This window comes from Ascaphus truei, chromosome 4 (assembly GCF_040206685.1).
Source record: "Ascaphus truei isolate aAscTru1 chromosome 4, aAscTru1.hap1, whole genome shotgun sequence".
In the NCBI taxonomy this organism is placed as follows: Eukaryota; Metazoa; Chordata; class Amphibia; order Anura; family Ascaphidae; genus Ascaphus; species Ascaphus truei.
The window spans coordinates 287,682,409-287,703,619 of record NC_134486.1 but is presented as its reverse complement, the minus strand read 5'-3'; the positions used below and the strand labels follow the sequence as shown (position 1 = coordinate 287,703,619).

The 21,211-nt window shown below is 42.6% G+C and overlaps 1 protein-coding gene across 1 annotated transcript in view; it reads right to left on the bottom strand.

Moving 5' to 3' along the window:
• LOC142492382 (uncharacterized) overlaps positions 1-20,687 on the bottom strand; it is a 96,091-nt gene extending 75,404 nt beyond the window's left edge. The window contains exons 1-8 of the mRNA XM_075595028.1: positions 20,495-20,687; positions 17,758-17,908; positions 16,175-16,247; positions 13,437-13,547; positions 8,129-8,242; positions 6,946-7,140; positions 2,981-3,125; positions 881-1,038 (exon numbers count right to left, since the gene is read on the bottom strand). Coding sequence (XP_075451143.1) covers positions 881-1,038; positions 2,981-3,125; positions 6,946-7,140; positions 8,129-8,242; positions 13,437-13,547; positions 16,175-16,247; positions 17,758-17,894 — 933 coding nt within the window. The 5' untranslated portion in view covers positions 17,895-17,908; positions 20,495-20,687. The remainder of the gene's footprint in view (positions 1-880; positions 1,039-2,980; positions 3,126-6,945; positions 7,141-8,128; positions 8,243-13,436; positions 13,548-16,174; positions 16,248-17,757; positions 17,909-20,494) is intronic.
• Between the last annotated feature and the right edge of the window lie 524 nt (positions 20,688-21,211).

Genomic DNA, 21,211 nt, shown 5'->3' with positions numbered 1-21,211 from the left:
TTTTCCCCAGCCAGGAAGGAATCTGGTTGGTACTGTTCCCCAGGCCTTCTGGACATTGGTCGCAGAGCCTAGTGGGACTGCCTGGGTTGCAAACCCAAGAATAACAAGCCTGCTGAAGAGATAAGGACGTGAGACTGCTGTGGGAGCAGGGCTGTCCTATCCAGGTTGCTGGATGCAGAGGGATTTCCTGGACTCTCATGGGACAGAGTCCCCAACAACAGATAAGGACTTCTTAATGTATATTTCTATGCCTAAGGACTTTTGATATTGTCGCATAGGCTTTAACCCTAAACGGGAGTGTGTTTTGGGCTGATAACCAGTTTAGCTGGCTAGCCAAGTAGAGAGGGGCCTGCTGTGTACACAGTCTCCTAAATTGGAGTACTGTAGGTCTTTAATTTATGCTTTGTTTTCTTAAAGGGATGTTTTTCCCCTGTAAATAAAACCATGTTCAACGAATTCTAGAGTTTCTTGCCTTGAATATGGGACAAAAGACGCCGCAACGTGACGGAGGAATCACAATATAAAAAAGAATGAAATTATTATTGTTGGTCACTTTTCTTACACTCCCAGGATATTCTCACCCAACTAGTAGCAAAAGAAATGGTTTAGATGTGGCAAACATAAGGAATGAAAATAAACAATGAAAATAGTATGAACCTCGGATAAGTCATACGCTTTGGTCAAGGTGGCCTAAAACTGCATTTTCTCAGAACTTTATGTATAAGATCAACTTAAACATGAAAGAACTATATACTTATAAACAGCTTCCTATTTACTATTGCATCTGCCAACCTGTTATCTGTGAGAGGCTGTTATAAAAAAACGATAAAATTCTACAGTATAGGTTTGTCTATTTAAGATCCGATTTTTCCATGCTTACCAAAGAGAGAAGCTCCATCTCATCAGCAGTGTTGTTGAGTTTCTCTGTGCCATGCTCAATGTTAAAGTAAGACACCAAGGGACCAAGTAGTGGTTTTATCTCTTCTGTTTCAGTCTTATGCTGCGGCACTACAAAGTCCTCATCAGATAAGTATACCCCTTACAAAAATATAAACAGAAAAGCACTTTATCAGGTAGAATATGTTTTTTAAACATTGCACCATGATGCTCCAAGTTATACTGTATCTCAATATATACTTACACTTAAAAAAATAAAATATATATATATATATAAAACGGAAATGGCCGTGTTAGTCCAGTTGCGATAGTGCAGAATAAATGAGTACTTCAGTATTAGGTTATACCTTTTTTATTTGGACTAACAATTTATGTTATAACATGTCATAACATGACATAAATTGTTAGTTCAAATTAAAAAGGTATCACCTAATACTGAAGTACTCATTTATTTTGCACTATATATAGGTATATATATTATATATGTACAACGCTCTCTAGTACTGAGTTTTATTGGTGAGAAGCGCGTTAGAAGAAGTTCAAAATAAATATGTACTTTTTTAAGTTCAGTTTGCCTCAATTAACTCACTTGATCACCCCAGGCATTAAAGCTGCAGACCAAGCAATATCCTACGTGTGTGTGTGTGTTTTTATTTTCAGTTCTGTACTATGAGAATATACTTGTAGTATTTTTTAAAAAAAACAACAACCCTGAATTACATTTTTAATGTGTTATAATTTAACAAGCCTTTCTTGTTTCTACAGAAACCATTTACAAAGTCACAGACACCCTCTGCAGTCATTTAGTAACCCCCGAGCCGAATCTTCGCAGATCGATCACAAGAGAACGGATCGATCTGCGACTTAGCTAATTACTTATCATTGTGTGGATTATATTGTTGCACATATTAAAGAGGAAAAAATACAATTAAAAAAAAAACCGGCAGCTTGGACTGCTGCTTTAATGTAGATTCTTTTATATCCAGTAGTTGGTGATATAATGAGCAGAGTATGATATGACTCTAACGTATGCCTAGTAGTAGTAGTAGTAGTTGTAATAGCTAATACAATTGTATGCACCGGATTGTAAATCTTAGAAAATCTGCCTTAAAGTTTTAAATAGTATGGTTATTAAGCTCTTAAGATTACAGCGGTTTATTTTTCTTGGTCACCTCTGGAGAAGAGACATTCGGTATACATCCAACATGAACCTGGGCTTTGGTCAAACAGCTGGTAATACCACGTAATACTACGTAATACCACGTGTTACAAAATCTGTAGTATATCAGTCTTAAAATGAGATGGTACTGAGGAGAAATTAGATTTTACAATGAAAGGCAGATAGCGAACTAATGAGAGATGAAAGATGCAGATAACTTCATTAAAGGAGCAAAACAATTGTTTTTGTTTTTTTAATAGGCGCGCAGCAGGGGGTCTCCAGGGCTGAGCCCCGTTAATTTCAGCTACGGGGAGCCCTGCTTCCCGAGATACTTACCTCCGTAGGGGGTGCCGGTAGCAGCTCAGCCAGCTTATCTCTACGGCCCAAGTCACTGCATGCACGCGCAAGTCTAAGGCGCCACGACGTCACACGGCTGGTTCGCCCTCATTGGCTGAACCGTCGCCGTGACGTGGCGATCGCTCGGCCACCGCTCCAAAAGACAAAAACCTTGTCTTTTGGGAGAGGTGGTCGCGCATCGCGGTTTCTGCCGCCGCGCGCAGGCAGTGACTGGGGCCGGCCCCATTGAGGGTTTTATCTTGTTTGCACCGCGCACGCAGCAGCCCACGCAGCAGCAGCGAGCAGTAGGGACGAGGCCTAAAGGTCCTGGTCACGCAGGCCAATAGGAAGCCGCAAAGGATGACATCACGGCTTCCTATATGCCTGCATGACGCAGGACTTTTAAGTCGCCATTTTGATAGCCTTACACGGCCCAGTCGCTACCGACACCCCCCTACGGAGGTAAGTATCTCGGGAAACAGGGGGAACCGGAGCTGAAATTAACACAGTTCAGCTCTGGAGACCCTTTGCATCAAACCTATAAAGGAATGCAGGATTGCTGCTTTAAAATGAGAATACATTCCTTACCAGATGGTCCTGCAGTGCTGCTGGCCTGAGACCTGGAGTTGATAGCTCCAAACCTACTGCTGTATCCAGGTTGGCTTTCGAGCTCCTTTGATTGTGTCTCAATGACTGCCTCAGCTCGGTCAGAGATTGGCAAGTACTGGAGTATCTAACACATTGACAAATGAAAGCCCTCAAATCAGCGCCAATTTAATTCAAAATGCATCGTAATAGAGGAATAAGATGCAAAAAGGTTCAGAGTGTGAATTAACAGGCGGTTACAGTTGGCTTTAACCCTGTCTAAATTGCAGTAACTGTATTGCCAAGCTGACTCCTAATGATTTCTTGTATTAAACCATTGACCGTGTTCAGGAGACATACTGTACTGTTACAAAATGTGTGTGCTGCCTTTGGCAAATCATGACATGTTGCACCATTGTGTTTACATTAATTTAATTGAATATTATATACAGCAGGGCCCCGCTTCTCGGCGCTCCGCTTTTCGGCGATTCGCTGGTACGGCGGCACCGAGACGGGGGCCGCCATGTTGAATTTAAAATCGCGCATGCGCAGAACGGTCGGGTGCGCCCGGCGCGCATGCGCAGACCGCCGGTTGCGCGCGCAGACCGCAGGTCGCACATGCACAGAACGGCGAAAATGCCGGTTTGCGCATGCGCAGCACTGAAAATCGCCGGATCCGCTTTCCGCCGATTTTCACTATATGGTGGGCCTCTGGAACGGAACCCGCCGTATACCCGGGGCCTTGCTGTACTCTATTGCAAACTGGGAGGCCCCGCACGCTTCCCCACAGCACTTAAATAAAATGCCGGGGCAGCGTGCAAGGCCTCTGTATAATCCCACCTGCTCTCCGGCAGCTTCTGGCGTCAAGTCGCCATGACAACGCAAAGTCAAATGACAATGGCAATGCGACGTCACATGACGTTGTGATGTCAAATGATGCTGCTGATGCCGGAGGAAAGGTATGGGGGAGGGGCACGAGCATGGGGGAAATGCAGGCAGGGGGGCACAAACAAAAAGCTTTGCACACTAGAGCAGGGGCTTTATTTTACAGGTGCTTCAACCTGTGCTGAAGCAGGGAAATCCTGAAAACTTGATGGCCCTCTAGGACTGGAATTGGCCATCCTGCCCTATTGTAAAAGCATTATTGGCAGGAAACTGTTAATGCAAACAGTAATAATAATAATAGCATGTTCTTGTATAGCGCTGCTAGTTTTACGTAGCGCTTTACAGAGACATTTTGCAGGCACAGGTCCCTGCACCGTGGAGCTTACAATCTATGTTTTTTGGTACCTGAGGCACAGGGAGATTGTCACGGGAGCTTGTGCAAGATTATAATATACACCAAAATAACTGGGTGACTTGCCCAAGGTCACACCGGGAATCGAACCAGGTTCCCCTGCGTCAAACTCAGTGCCAGTCAGTATCTTTTACTCACTGAGCTGCTCCTTCTCCCAGCATGACAGAAATCGCTCTTTATGTATGGTTTCTGTTATTTTATTCACCTATACATGACTGACAGGATCATAATACACATATAGAGGTACTGATTCTAATCCCACCTGCAAATAACACCACAAGGATTTATCCTGATAGGAAAAAATTATTGTCATTATCATATGTCCTGTCAAAATAAACTGTTGATAATGTCACCATGTCATGTCATGCCAGTCAATATTGTTTGAGTCCTGCATATATAAAAGGATAATTCCTTATTCTTAGTCATTAAATTACCATTTATGCTCTTCATCATAATGTTAAAAAAATTATGTTATTTGCTTACTTAAATTCATCGACCAAAGACACTATTGTCAGAGGCAATTAAAAAGTTATACGCTTTAAGCAGATGCAGTTGTGTTTTGATATTAGTATTAAATAGCCATGAAAATATATTACAAATGGCCATTTCTATATTTGAAAGCAAAAATACAAGGTAGAAAATCCACACAAAAACAATTGAATAAGCAAAAAAAAAGCATTATAAATGGGGGAAAAAAATAAACAAAAAAACTCACGAATCTTTTGGAAAATAGAAGAAAGGCAGACACGCTAGCAAAGAGACCCAACTTTTGGGGCGTACACACTCAATCAAGCTAGCAGAGAAGCCCCCAATAATTTGGGTATAAACCCTTAATGTTATTTGGAGAGAAACTGCTGGGGGTTTTAATGCACCCATATCTTTCTCGATATATTTTATATTGTTTTTGCCGATTGTCTTAAGCAAACGGAGTACCACTCCACCAATGAATGCCTGAAATGCCAGTGTGATTAAAGACAAAAATAATTGTCTTGCGCCCCTAAATAAAAGTGTACATTACCTTCTCAAAATGATTGGTATAAAAGAATGCAGAGCTGTTTTGAAAAGATAAAAAGATGTAAAACCATGATACTAAGTTATTTTATAATGAATGTATTCACTGAGCCCCAGTAATGACATCTACAGTAGTGCTTCATTCCGAGCTGCAAAGCAGAGCAGTCCTTTTGGCTCAAAGTAAATGATGCTGTCTTGTGTAGTGGAGTCTTGTCGGGATGTCAAGGAAAGTCGCAAAGATTGGTTTCCCTGGTGAAAGGATCCCAGGTTTCTAATGCCCAAAGTCACACCTTTTCTGTAGTGGTACACCCAAGGCTAGCACAATACTCCACAAGCAGGTATACTTGTAGAAAAACACAGACAATACATTATGTAATAATGATTAGGCTGTCCATAACATTACAAAAAAAAAAACCTTTAACCAAAATGTTTTAGTTTATTTGCTGTTTTTGATTTGATTTTAACTTTTATTTAAAAAGGTGCAAAGTCTGCCGTAGAGTATTCACATAGCAGCTATTAATCCTAACTTAGTCTACTCATGGAGGTTACGTTTGGTTTTGTACTCATTTTGTGTGACTAAAACCCACACTCAGTGAGCAGGATAAAAACCAGAGAAGTGAAAACAAAAAATAAGAAAAAAGGGGACTGCACTTTTGAACTGTAGGGTGCCGGCACGCTATGATGTCGAGTGAACATCATCTCCTGTGTGCTTATTTCTCTTGGAGCTCTGGACACATTTGTAATAGTAGAAGAATGTTTTCGATGTAGGTGAGCCGTTCACCCCTTGATGGTCACTACGTGATCGCATGGTCACAGTGCTGGGATGTCTGTGGTGCTCTGATTCCAGCACTGAATGAATTAAAGCAAAGTACGCTCCAAAATATTTAACAATGTGTTTTTTTTTCTACATTTCCCTTAAGAGACAAAATTTAACAAAACTATCCACTTAGTCTAAAAATGTTGCTGCATATAAAACGAATGGTAAGTCACTGCACAAAACATAAATCTGAAATTTTATTAAATGGTCAATGTTTCAGTGGGTACAAAACCCATAAGGTTTTATAAGGCTCTTATGGCTTAGCACTGTTTAGTCAATAAAACCCATGATGCCTTATCTCTCCAGATGCGAGCATTCTTGGGAACCTCAGTATTATATCTTTTCCAGACTCATCAGAAGCCAAAGTGCTACATTTACCTTTTAAATGTAATTGGAAGACATTCATAGTTTAGTAACTTAGACAGTTCACTACCAAAGGTTTTGATATAGCATTTCCCATCACTGTATCAGCAGAACATTTTTTGCATGACAAAATTGCTATGCTTTTCCAGGAAAAAAAAAAACTAACTTACACTCTACCCCGAGAGTCATGAAATTGCAAGACACGAGCCAATGATGTGTGGAAGGTGTGGACCTCAGCACTGAGCTGTCCCATATGTTTTGCATTATTTGATGTAACGTTCCCCAGGTTTTCAGTGTAATGGTGAGGATAGCTCAGTAAACATGTTGTATGGTGGTCCTCCAAATAGCAATGTAACCACCCCAGGGATCTGCTACACTTAGAAATGTGAGAGCAGCTGTTCAACATTACAGCCTTTGATTTCTCCTATGGTACTGTATCTAGCAGAACATGGTGAGTCACAGAAATAATAGAATACATACCCTGATGTAGTTGTGTATGTTCTTCATTGAGTGCAAGTGGCAGATTAACCACTGCAGGTAAATGACAAGGTCCTCAAGAGTCACTAAATAAATAGAATTATTTTGTCCAGTCAACAAATGTTCTCTGGCCACTGACAGCCTCTCCGCTCTTTGTACAGCATCATTGTATTCCTGCATAATAAGACCAACTTGCTTCTGTAGGAGAAAACAGAAACGGGCTGCTGAACTGAAGTTTGCCATGTAGTGAGAACTATAACAATTACAGTCACAAGGCTGCTTTCGTGGGAAACATTACAACAGGAAAATAATTATACTAATTAGATGAAAGGGAAAGAAGAAAAGAACCAGCAATCAATCAGAAGCATGCAAACTTGCCAATTATGTAAGTCATCTGATCAATTAGATGTTTCCTAAGCGAACGGTAAATTAACGGCCAGTATCCATGGTACTGTTCGCTAAAGCCTGTGTTGTAAGTGTAACCCCCTCTTTATTTCCCTATATGTATTAATATGTATATACTAGGGCGGGTGCCTGGGTCCACCTCTCCTGTACCTGAGAGTCAGTATTCAGCCTGCAAAGAACCAGGATGGGGTCAGACAGCGCAGTGGGATACGTAGCTTATAAATAATAGTACAGTACTTTATACGTAGGGAACACAGGAATCGCATGCACTGGCCTTCAATGTCAGGAGACCACAGACAACACTTAAGGCAATATACTGTAGTGCCGACGGTTATTCTAACACAAACCAGTGGCAATCGCCAAAAAGACCCAGGTACATGCTGGGTACATGCTGGGTCTAGTTTAAGGCATTTCTGCATTGACTAATGGCCCATCAGATTAACAGCGGGGGTTTCTGGCAGTTCCATTCAAACTGAGTGGGACTGCCAGTGACCCCTGCTGTGTTAATCCTATGGGTCATTAGTCAATGCAGAAATGCCTTAAACTTGCCTTAAACTAGCCAGGCTGCACCCAGCACATACCCAGAATGTAACCGGGCTAGTTTAAGGCAAGTCTTAGAATACTCGTTGTCTCGTCTGTACATCCAGTATAACAACAAACCTCCCTGTGCAAATGTCCCACAGTCACTCGTTCAGACCCAGTTGGCTGTGTGCTAAAAGGGCCACTCTAGGTGCCGGCAACTCCTTACATCCACCCGGGAAGTCCCCAGCCCTTAACCTACCTGGTAGAGAGGATAACACTGTTCCATGATACTAGTGTGACAGCAAAACCTCTTCCATCTCAGCATATGTAAATATTTACTCCGGACCAAGTGCTGGATTCTGTCAGTGTAAAACTAGAATACAAACACATAAAAGTATCACGTCAGTGGTAAATTAATCATTGCAACGAAGGACATAGATATTTATGATAAAGGCAACATTTTGGAAGAATCATTTTCTGCTGGTACTATTATCTTATTATAAATGTAAATATTGTCCAAGGGAAACTTTAACAAGATGCTCATGTGCTATTGATTTTAAAGATACAATACAACCACAGGTAAACAAAAAACAAATACACAATCACATAAAACAACAAATACACACACAGTAAACTTGATGAAGTTTCAGTAGTGTTTCTAGAAAGCTTTATTTATATGGTATTAACTTGTCATTTCTTTGGACTCCTGTTCAGTTAATACAAAGCAAGATTTCGCTGGTGAGTCCATCATACTGTGCTGGAGAGGCTTGAACCTTGAACCTGTTTGTACGCTATTTGTGTAGACTGATCTTGGACAATTTTCCTTCGCATCTATTATTCACTTAGGCATTCTGTGTAGGTATTATCAGTTTTTTATATACCAAAACAAAGTACTTATCGCTACAGCAATCCCAAACATATTCTATGCCAAGAATATGCATAAACTAAGTGGCTCAGCAAAATATATGATGTCTAATTATTTTCAGTATTTCTAAACAGGTTAACATTTCAGACTATTCAGAATATGAAGGAAATGGGTGCTCCAATAGTTCCAGAATGTGATCAAAGTCATCAGTTAATACAACCTATAAATAAACTCTTGAATGGAGTGAGTATAATAATATGTGAGTATTCAGAGAATGTTCAATGAAAAGCAATAATGCACCTTCCTGAAGGTAACAAGCAGGAATGACGATTCACCTTGCTGTAACCTCATTGGAGGTAAGAAACTGTGAGGATTCGCCATCCTGGCGGTCGCAGACCGTCTCCTCACCCCAACAAGCCTTCCATGACGGACACTCAGGATACGCGGTCTCGTGGTCCCAGTACACGCGCGCGTGGACCTTGCACGGCCTGATCCCCTGTCCGCGGATTTGGACCCCGCCCCCCCGCTCTGACGCACGACGGGTGCGTTCGGCCAGCCTCCCTGCTGACGCACGGTCTAAGCCCCGCCCCGGTCTGGTGATGAAAAGGACCAGCATGGGAGTGACGCGCGCTCTCGGCATCCGCCCCCTGACATCCATGATGCGCGCAGGTCGGCGTGCGATTGGTCCCGCCCTCTCTTGCTCTAAGGACATTCAGAACCGGCGTGGGAGTGACGGCGCTACAGTCTCTGCCCCCTGTCCTCCGTGATGCGCGCGCCGACAGTTCCGCCCCCATCCCCGATTAGGCTGCATCATAGGGAACACCTGTGTGCACCAGCAGCCTATTGGTGCTTACTTCCTGGTTCCGCCCTTGCTGGCTATTGGAGGCTCTGCCTTTATATACCTTCAGTCTGCTCTCATTCCTTGCTGAGCATAGTCTAGTGTGACTCCGTGCCTTGCTGCATTCCAGTTCCTGTGACCTTGCCTTGTTGATTAACCTCTTGTAGCCTGACCCTGCTTGTCTCTTGGATTCCGCACCTCTCCTCTCCTGATCCGGCTACGAACGACCATTCTCCAGTCCTGACCTTGGCTAAGTACTCCAACGATCCGATATTCTCCTATCCTGAACCAGGCTACGTACCCTGACAATCCGCTACTCTACAATCCTGAACTTGGCTACGCACTCTGACGATCCGCAACTCTCCACTCCTGAACCTGGCAAGTACTTTGATTATTCTCCAATCTGTAACCCTGACCTGGCTTGAACGACTACTCTACATCCTAGGCGCACTCGCGTGGCTGTGGGTCGGCGTTAACCAATTCCCTACCTCAGCACCGGGTCGCGCGTTGTTTGTGGTGAGCTACGCGTTACAGAAACATAACAATATTTACTTTAAATGTAGCCATGTCTAAGATTGGTGTACATATCTCTTTCTCATGTTGGCAGTAAACCTGGTAAGTATTCAGGATTGCCAGCAACAATCAATGGAGGTTTGCCCTCAAACCCTGGTGAGGTGTCATATATCCCCAAAGGAAGTGACAACATGCAATGTGCCCACACTTAGTGGTACAGAGCAGGTTTGTTCTCTGGGGGGTGATATAAGACACAGCACTGCCTAAAGTTAGAAGTTCAGTTTCCTGTTGTTGTGCTGCCTCTGTTCAGTGAGAGGCACGTGAAGGTCTGCAACAGTGTTGCAGTGTCTCATGCTAGCTGTGAGTCAGTGAGCAGATGCAGGACATTGGGCAGAGTTAGAGGAGCTGACAGACAGAGCAGCTCAAGAGAGAGACAAAGCAGCTCAGGAGAGGAGCTTACAGCAGCCAGAGAAGCTGGGGAATCTCTTTGAGAGTAAAGGTGGAAAGCAGATCTATTAGGGAGAAGGGACCTTCCTAATGGAGTGCTGCACAGAGATGAGCGGCTGAGTTGCTATCTGTGAGGGGCAGCTTGCCCATACAATGCAAATAAAGATGTCTTGTTCGCATATACATCCACTGTGTGAGAGTGAAGTTACTCAGCAGTGGATGGCACCACCAAGAAGGAGTTCCTCGCCAGGACCATCTCCCTGCGGAAGCACAGATCCTGATGAGGTGGAGGCGCTGCACATGAAGTAAGTTGGACTCGCACCCACTACCTCAGCTTCCTGTCCTGATGATATCCCCTAATACCACCAAGCGGGAGACTCAGGAGTCCTGTTACTTGCAGGTGCACCACCAAACACGATCACGTAATGGGGACCGGTTAGACCACACGAGCCAATGTGAGATTGGGGGGGTCAGACAAGGGGGTCCACCCGTTACATAAATAAGTTTCTTCTTGGTTGAATAATGAATCAAACGTCTTACCCACTCCTGGAGTCTCAATAGGTATAGTTGTGGCGTGTCCAGTAGTAGATGTAACCAGATGGAAGCAAAAAAAGATTTTAGCAGCGCGCTGCCAAATGGAGCCAGGTTGTAAAAAATGAAAATTTATTAACAATAAAGCATCACCCAAAGTAGGTGTAGGACCTCTTACGCATTTCACACACACATGTGCTTTATCAAGGAGTATGGAGTTGTTTAGCCCAAACCTTCTTTAAATATAGTGCTCTAAACCAAATTTCGCGCCAAAACGGGTCCGAGCATAAACCCTCATATAAACATCTATAGTAGGGCATAGGAGGTAAAAGACTCCTGACGAAGCGACAACAGCGAAACGCGTAGAGTCGAGAGCGCCCTGCTGACGCTACTCACCTGTACCTGCCTGCACCTGAGATCCCCTCGATTTGGCGAAATTTGCAAGCGCCGCGACACCGGAAGTGAATTGCCGGGAAACCGGAAGTGACGCGACGGGAGATCCGTGCGGAGGGGTGAGAGTCTGGAAGCAGCGTTCGCTTTTCCTATGTGACCATTATATGATTTTATTGATGTAAGCATACATCCTTATGGTTTTACAGATTAAATTGCTATATTTTTATTGGTACACACTATGTTTGGCTTTTCGTTTTCCCATATGGTTGTAAATCATCCTGAGTGACATCCAGTCGCAGTGAGTGATTCTATCCCCAAGACCACGGAGTACACAGAGAGAGGCTGAATCTACATACCACATCCCACTACCACTACCCACTTGAGTTTGGGTTACATGCGTGATTTTTTTCAGAGAAAATGTGAGTTCTGAATTTATAGAAGTCTGCAGAAATTGGAATAATTCCTTTAGAGACATTGTTGCACTATATTCTGTCTTTTTTCTTTACATATCATCACTGATTGAGTTGCGCTCCCCTTCAACTTCCACACATAGGAGGTAAATGAATTACACATTTAACACAAAAATTTGATATTTAAAAACATTTGTAGAATTTTTTTTATGTAATAATATTTCTACTGTTATAATACACCTCCTAAGGGTGAATTTGAATTTTGCAGGATTTGGATCAATGTATATTTCTGTATATCCATAAAGTCATATTATTGAACACAATATTGTATCTATTAAACATATTTATCCAAAAACTCATTATGTTTGAATGATTTCAAGGAGTGAATTCTGTACAGATTATCAAAATTAATTAAAAAAAATTAATAAAAAATAATTAAGTAAATAATTGGCAAATGATTGAACCATTTCAATTAAAAAAAATAGCTACGGTTCCATTCAATATTTAGACCACAGGGAGAATGAGTTTGCAGCATAAAAATCCAATAAGCATCCCTGCGATCTAAAAGATTTAACTTGTTTCCTCCTCTTTCTTTTAACATCACTTTTTCAATGCCTTTAACGATTAAGTTATTAACCCCCCTAATCTGCACTCCGTAAAATGCTTCGATACGGGACGGGAAAGATCTTGCTTTATAATTCATCTCAAATGCTCCATAATTCTTACTTTTAGAGCTCTTGCAGGATACAGCAGTAATGTATGCTTCTGTTTTGACGATTCTTCAAGGAAAAGAAAGGCTTTACAGGTCTTTGAACATTTTGTGGATACTGACTCAAATAATATTACTGATTTAAAAACACATTTCCAAAGGCTAGAGAAATTATTGATACAAAATACTAAAGCCTGGTGGGATATAGCCACCCTGGAGAACTATAGAAAATAATAAAAGAATTCCCAGGGGACGGCGAATTAAACCTCTTTTTATCTGAGTTTGTTATTGTACAGTGAAATCCATCACAGCGCTTTGGCTGTGCTCCAGCTTAACCATACTATTATAGATATTGGGCGCTCATTGGGGTAGTAATCCTGGCGCATGTGCAGAACCACAGGGGCTGTGGTTTAATCAACGCATGCGCATTGACCACTAGATGTGGATACATTGAGTATTGTAGTGTTGCAAATGGTTGGGAGCACTGACAATCACTGTTTGTGGTTTAGAACCATTAATGCCGCCATGTGGGAGGAGCGCATGCGTGGGCGCGCCCGCTATGATGTCATGAGCGTACCCGGTTTGGCGCGAAATTTGGTTTAGATCACTATATTTAAAGAAGGTTTGGGCTAAACAACTCCATATTCCTTGATAAAGCACATTTGTGTGTGAAACGCGTAGGAGGTCCTACACCTCCTTTGGGTGATGCTTTATTGTTAATTCATTTTCATTTTTTACAACCTGGCTCCCTTGGCAGTGCGCTGCTAAAATATTTTTTTACTTCCATCTGATAACATTTCAGACTAAAATGCAACTTGTTGTTTATTTAGCAATATATCTATGTATTGTGCTAGTTTTTACCTGGTGCAGTAGTAGAGGTAAGTTGTCCGCACTGTATTCTCTTCTTAAACAGCTCTCTAGCTCCCTCTGCATGACATCTGCATGAATAACAACCGGCTTTGCTCCTGCCACCTGCACGGTCATGTAAAAATCAATCAAAACCAAATGTAATTATTCCATAGATTCAATTAGCTAATTAGCTACCAGAAGGCCATCGCTATAGTTTTTTGTCAAGGATTTTTGTAATGCTCAAATTTTATTGAAGAGTTTTAAGGGTTATTTATATGATTGTCACGTGTGTTACTACAGTCAAGCGCTATGTATATTAATGGAGCTATATAAAGACATACATACATACATACAAGGGGATTATGGGATACAGAAGAAAAGAATGGGGGAGAGGGACAACAAAATAAGGGGAATGGAAGAACATATATCAAAAAGATTCAATTGTTAATTAAAAAAATTAGCCGTGACATGGAACAACTCTGACGAACAATCTCAGAGATTTGTACCCGTTGGAGATTGGTACCTGTCTCAAACAAAACCCTCCCACTGTAATTACTGCTGATAGCTGGGAATAAAGAGCTCCAACCCCTGTCAGATATTTATCCCCAAAGCTAAGCGCTTTTAGCGTTTCGTAAAGCAAAGAACATATTTAAGGGTAACCTCTCAGCTCTCCCAACAATAACGCACTTTCCAGCTAATTAGAGCTCTTCTTCATTTTTACTTTCTAAGACATGTCACGTTTTTTATGCTAATACAATGGGGAAAAACCTGATGACCTGAGGCACAGAAATTGATACAGCCCATTATGTTACACCCAATGCACCACATAATCTGAATTGTCCCGACGCACGTAACCCGAAGAGCGCAATTCTGTACAGTATACGGCAAAGTGGCCGTTCAGACCGTTTTGCCTGAATATCCTAATTCATTTTAGTAACCACTTTGACCTGTACAGAATAAGGCCCTAAATCAGATACAAAATTATTAAAAATTGATTGATGGACTGCTGCAGAAATGTGCAATTTAAACGTCAAACTAACATCCTGACGTACTGAAGAAATGTTGCACATTTGTGTAGTAGATTGTGTAGTAGATTTGTGTGCTCGGCATTTCAACCGCTGCGTTTTGCTTTGTCGGCTGAAATAAACATGAATTGATTGTCAAATTGGCTGTTTTCATCCCTTGCTACATTGATTCCTTTGACTCTAAACGCGAGCATAAGCAGCCATTGTATATATAATACAGTACATGTTACATAACACATTTCTGTAAACAGTGTACTGTACTTGTTTCTCTTTAGGGTGTGCAATGATAAACGAAAGAGGTAACCCCCGCTCGGCTGTAAGGGGATAGGGGGGAACTGTACCTCTGGGATTAGATGTTAGTACATACTGAAACCAGAAAAAGTAAACCCCGTTGTGGGCCCTCACTCTCCCTGCTGGGGGAATTGATGATAATAATTAAAACACTTTATTGAAATCAATTAAAATAATGGAGGTAAATAACGGCGATCAACGCACTGTGACCCAGATACAGCAACAAGATGGGTGCTGGGGTCTAAAAAGTAGTGTGTAAAAAACTGCAGGGTATAAGTGGCCCACACCCAGATAGTCTCTGATCTGGGTAAAAGAACCCTAGTGGCGTGGGCTAAAGGAGGTTAAGTCAACTCTGCAAATATGCACCTGTGGATAGGCTGGATGGATGTACTGCTGCGACACACTTTATTCGAGCAAATACCCAGTATGTACCTGGCAGATACCTGGAATGCGCCGCTCCTCACCTCAGACAAGCCCCGTTGCGTTTGCCTTCCCAGCCATGGTTCATGCCTGGCTGACGGGCGGCTGATCTGTTAAATGATAATGATTAGGATTTAATAGGCTGCAATGCTTCGCGTGTCTACCAGATGGCATAAATTCATGAATTGTAATGCAGTATATATATACAGTATATATACTGTGCAGTATTGCAGCCAGCGGGAATAAAATGCTTCAATCCCTGCCTGGAAAATAACGCAATGCACTCGGGCAGAAAACAGTCACAAACCTCAATACACCCGAGTATACCCGAATTCGTGGGACTAGCCGAGCTCGAATAAAGTGTGTCGCCAGTGTATCATATGTTTTAATAGCAAAGAGTAGGGACCGGTTCCCTTTCAATAATTGCCCTAAGTACAGATAAGAATGCCACCTGATATAGTAGAAGGTATATTGAGTAGACACTGAGGTGCTGACAACGGTTGCAGAGTGAACCTGCAATGGGATTACAGCTCCTGATATGGAGTCAGGCTACTCATGATACATAAAAGCAGTGTGTCCCTTCGTGTGCCAACGCCATTTCAAGGCCAAAGGCTACGCACGCGCGAAACGCCCGAGTCGGCCGACCAGGAAGTAACAGGCACTGTCCTGTGTACGAGCAAGGCACTCTGGAATAGGGCGTCCATGATACGCCGTGGCTCCCTGTCTCTGTTGTATCCAGCACACTTGCTTCTAGGCCAGGGGTCTCCAGACCTGTCCTCAAGAGGCGCACACAGGCCAGCTTTAATGGATATCCCTGTTTCAGCACAGGTGGCTCAATCAGTGGCCCAGTCAAGCACTGAGGCACTGATTGAGCCACCTGCGCCGAAACAGGGATATCCATAAAAGCTGGCCTGTGTGCGGCTCTTGAGGACAGGTTTGGAGACCCCTGTTCTAGGCCAATGTTTTTCAAGCAGGGTTCCTAATAAAAACAGAAAACTTTCACACTTTATTTACCTGAAGCCCCTTTTTCAAGACCATCTCTCTCTCTTTCCTGAAGTAAAGAATGTCCTTTGGTATTGATACAGAGCTACAGAAGAATGCAAAAGAAAGACATTGTATGCACATACCGTAGGTCACAGGGGTGCGCAAAGTTTTGAACCTGCGCCCCCTGCCTGCTTACCTTTCCGGCTCGCGCCTCCTCCCCCCCCTCCTGCTTGGCTCCGGCATCAAATGTCATCGTGGGGTCATGTGATGTCACGTTGCCATGGCACAGTGATGTCACGTGACCCCGCAGCGTTATTTGACATTGGGTTACCATGGCGACGCGTCGCTGAAGACCAGGTAGGAGAATCTGCACAGGCCTTGCGCGGTCCCCTGGCATTTAATTGAAATGCCTGGGGGAGAGCGATGGACCTCTGTAGCCGCCACGCCCCTCTTGGAAATCTCCCGCCTCCCACATTGCGCACCCCTGCTGCAGGAGACATAATTCAACTAACGTTTCCTGACGAGCATAAATAGGCCAACTGATTATCTTGAATGCATAATCATTCTTACTGATATCATTTTAACTATGTATTTAGCTCAAACTATTTTAGAAAGCATAGAGAATGTATGCCACACTAACAGGAACAAATAATTCAATAAACATAATCTTGGAGTCCTCAGGGATGCCATTTTTAATCATTCAAAAAAGGTGAGAAACATGTATGCAGAATGCAGAGTGGCATAGTATTAGTCTTTAGTTTCTTAAGCTGGTACACTGTTTTACAGTCACCGTCTTCAAATTCTAAAGAACAATTTCCTTTGTAGCAGGTGAAATGTCCTTTACTTTAGTCTGAGTATACTAAATGCTTCTCATATTAGTGCATAGAACTCTAGAACGCTGAACAACAATTAGCTCTTCTCCATATGGCTCCATTTTAATATGGACAAGAAGCAAAAAGTGTCACACTGTAAGTGCTCATTTGCATGTCATTTCCCAGAATCCCTGGCTGCAGTGGAAGCACTGTATGCTAAGAAATAATGGGAAAAGGCAGAACTGTCTGAGACATGTGAATGTACTCACAAGTGGTATTTTTATTTGCTCTTGTCCATCGATACTCCTATTTCATTGTGCACTATACAGAGAATGGTTAAAAAAACAAAACTGCTACAGACACACACAAGAAGCATGAGAGAAAATACTGTTGCTTTGGGAAATAAGCAAAGTCTAAAAGGTTGAAGTACAATTGTGTTGTATATTTTCTACTGTGCTGTTCCCATAAATGTAAATACGTGTTGTTGGTCTGCTTTTCATCAAGTTACTTTAGCAGACACTGAATTAACTGCAATAAATTCAATGTTACATGGGTGATTAGGTGGACTCTTTTACAGGGTTACTGTTCCTGCATAGAAGAAGGTGTATACTGTATGAGGATAGTCCTGAAGAGTTGTGTGTCTAAATCCAGAGAGATCACGGTATATCGAAGCAATTTAAGTGGCATGTAATAGTTTGTTTAAAAAAATGTAAATTTTTTGTGTCCTTTTGATAAACCTCCATCTGCTGAAACTCTAAATGGTTAATGTAAGTATTTCTGTGCCCAGTTTTAATATCTTACCTGTAAGCTCGGTTGGGTGTCCCATGAAGCACTCCATTTTCTTCTATTTCTGTCTTTAACTCGGCTAACTGGGAACCTAATTCTTTTTCCAAGAACTGGATCTTCTCACTGGATGAGATCCTGTAAACCTCACTCATTATCTGAGCTCTGACTAGAAAGAAAGGAAGTCATTGATTTCTTTAAAGGAGCCACCCAATGTGTTTTTTATTTGCCTATTTCTTTACATAGGTATTGAAGCATGGGGGTCTCCGGAGCTAAACCCCATTCATTTCAGCTCCAGGGACCCCCTGCTTCCGGAGACACAGACCTCCAAAGGGGGCGCTGTTATCTCGGCAAAGTTTAAAGCTCCCGCGTCATGCGGGTCGATGGGACGCCGAACCTGATGATGTCACGACTTCCTATTGGCCCGCAAGGAGCGGGAGCTTTAAAACTTCGCCATTACATGAAGCCTGCCAGCTGAGCGGCTACCGGCTCCCCCTACGTAGGTAAGTATCTCTGAAATGTAATACAAAGAAAATGGCCCCCGCTCAGCATGAAATAAATGTGTATTCGGGAAGGTGCTGCTCTGGGCAGAGGAGTATATGATACACTTACACAAGACAAGTAAACCCAGTTATGGGCACTGTGATCCCCTAGTAAATGTATTATGACATATATTAAAATATATGAGTTTTAATATATGTCATAATACATTTACTAGGATATCAGAGTGTCCATAACTGGGTTTACTTGTCTTGTGTACGTTTATCAAATATCTCTGAAAGCAGGGGGTCCCCAGAACTGTAATTAATGGGGTTCAGCTCTGGAGACCCACTGCTTTTAAAATGTATTCATACAAAAGTTTTACCAGGAAGCAATACATGGAGAGTTACCTCTCGCTTCAATCCTATCCTTGGAATGCCTCGTTGAGATGTGAAACTCATATAAAACTAGCCAGCCTTTATTGTCACGTATGTAAGGTTAGAGAACACAAAAAACTGCACCTGTATAAAAGATTCAGATTGAAAAAACAAATCATAATGCTGGAGGGGACTGCCCGACGTGAACTGTGAAAAGCTTCCAGGGCCAACACTAAAGTCTCCAGAGACCCCAGTGTGAGAACTCCTGTACTAAACACTCTCGTTTGTTGCGTCTATTCACTACATGTTACACGTGCTAATGACAAATATGTGAACGTATCATGTAAACTGCATTAAAAAAAATATAGAAAAGGGGACCTGGAAAAAGTAAGCACACAGTAAAACCCATTTTGGGTCTATGTACTGACATACTGTATTTTTTAAAATTGTGTTGCGACACAAATCTCGCCGCGGCCATGTCGCCGCGGCCATGTCGCCGCAGCCATCTCACCGCGGCCATGTCGCCAGTCGCGTTTCACAGCCAAGAGACCCTTTGCCGCAAACCGCTCCACGGCTGGACACTCAGCCGCTGGCCGCTTCGCCAATAAGGTAAATTACCTTAAGGGGGTTTAGCGATTAGGGTAAAGGGTAGGGAATTAGGGTAAGGGGTTAAGGTGTTTTAGGGTAAGGGGTTAAGCTTTTTAGGGTAAGGGGTTTTAGGGTAAGGGGTTAAGCTTTTTAGGGTAAGGGGTTAAGGTTTTTAGGGTAAGGGGTTTTAGGGTAAGGGATTAGAGTTTTTAGGGTAGGGGGTAGCGTTAGTATTACGGGTTAAGATTAGGGTTTTATAGGGTAATAGGTAAGGTTAGGGATTTACCTTGGCAGCGAAACGGCCAGCAGTGAGATGTCCCTGTGGTAGAGTGAGTGGCGGTTAAACGCCAGCGGCAACTTGGTCACAACAAAATGGCCGCGACCAAATGTCCTAGATGCCATTTACATTTGTTTGCCAAACGCAATGCATCTCTGTGCACAAAAAAACGGGGCGGGGGGGGGGCGGGGGGGGCGGGGACAAAACTTTTTTGATGTAGCTGCCATAGATGGCGAAAGCTTTGTACATGGGCCCCAGAGTATTGTGATGTTTGCAGTATCCGGAGATGAAACAGCACTGGCTTTCTTAGAATGACACCAGGTTTTCCTGTGCTACAGGTAACACAACCAGATGGTAATCTCTGAGCATGGAGGCAAGAGTTACCTCAATTGTGTTACCATGTGCACTGGCTTCTACCTAGGAAAGGTAAACTAAGGCAGTAGGAAACTGGTAGTGATAGAGAATATACAGTATATAATAACTACATGGCATTTAAGAAATAGAGGGGAAACAAGATGAGGGAATGATGGAGGCAGATCTCCAACTACATTCGGTAATCATTACATCATTGACATTACAGTGCCTGGCTGCTTGTCTGATATGTTCAAAATCGTGAGGTTGCCCCCTAGCAATAAATAAAATAATGTTTCATTATGGCCATCAGTCCAAAAGAGAATATGTTCAATAGACTTCCTTTTTCAGTTTCACTTCATGCATGGAGAAGAGCCACAGCAGATAAGAAGTGTTGGTCACGGTGTAATGGGGCTGCATTTTTATTTACGAGCCATGTTATTTTTTTTAAATATATATATATACTTTTTTGTTTTTTTAGCGAGTCTTGTTGTTTTTATTTCTATAGTATACAAATACGAGCTTGTTTTAAATGGGAATCCGAGCTTTATCCTTTATATGTTCTATTTTACAGGAACGGGGTCCTCTGAAACCGGTGCAGCGCCACTGCTATTTAAATCGCACTTCAACCAGTGAGAAGGGTAAATCCATGGAGTGGTGACATGTAATGCAGACACTTTACCTGCCTCTCAGATCAGAGCTTTCCTCTTGCAACAAGTCAAGCACAACACCAACACAGCAGCCTGATGATCTGCAGCAATCGAGCATCTATACAAATACAGTGACAGCCTGTACTATTTCCCCCCTCAATTAGGATTTAAAGTTGACAAATCCTGCTCTAATCCAGCTCCGCCGCTGGCAATGTGCAGAGAGCCGCCTGCATGCTGCTGGCTGCTGGTGCGCGAGGACGCGCTTAGCGGTATCCATGGTAACCCTTGTATACACAGCGTTCCATGCAGGAAGCAAACGCCAAGTACCAGTCACCACCTTTCCGAATCACCACACCGATCTCCAGCAGGGGGCGCTGATCTGCCAACCTAGTTGCTAAGTGTACACTTCTCATACTGCAATGGCCACCTTTCCCATCACCTAGTTGTCAGGGTTTCTTTACTCACTTAAATCCCATTGACCCACTTGCATGGAAGTTACTCTGTTACAATGTCGGTTTACATAAAGGTGTCTCATTCATGAATATTGTTAAATGGAAGTTTCAATAATAATAATTTCTCCCTTTACTATTGGTTACAAAAAAAGAGAATTTGCACTAACCCAGCGTGTTAATTGTAACTGTATTGTATGTCTTTATTTATATAGCGCCAACAGTGTATTCAGCGCTTCACAAAGAATACAGTATGGGGAATTATAATAATACAATAAGCGCAGCAAAATCAGACAATAG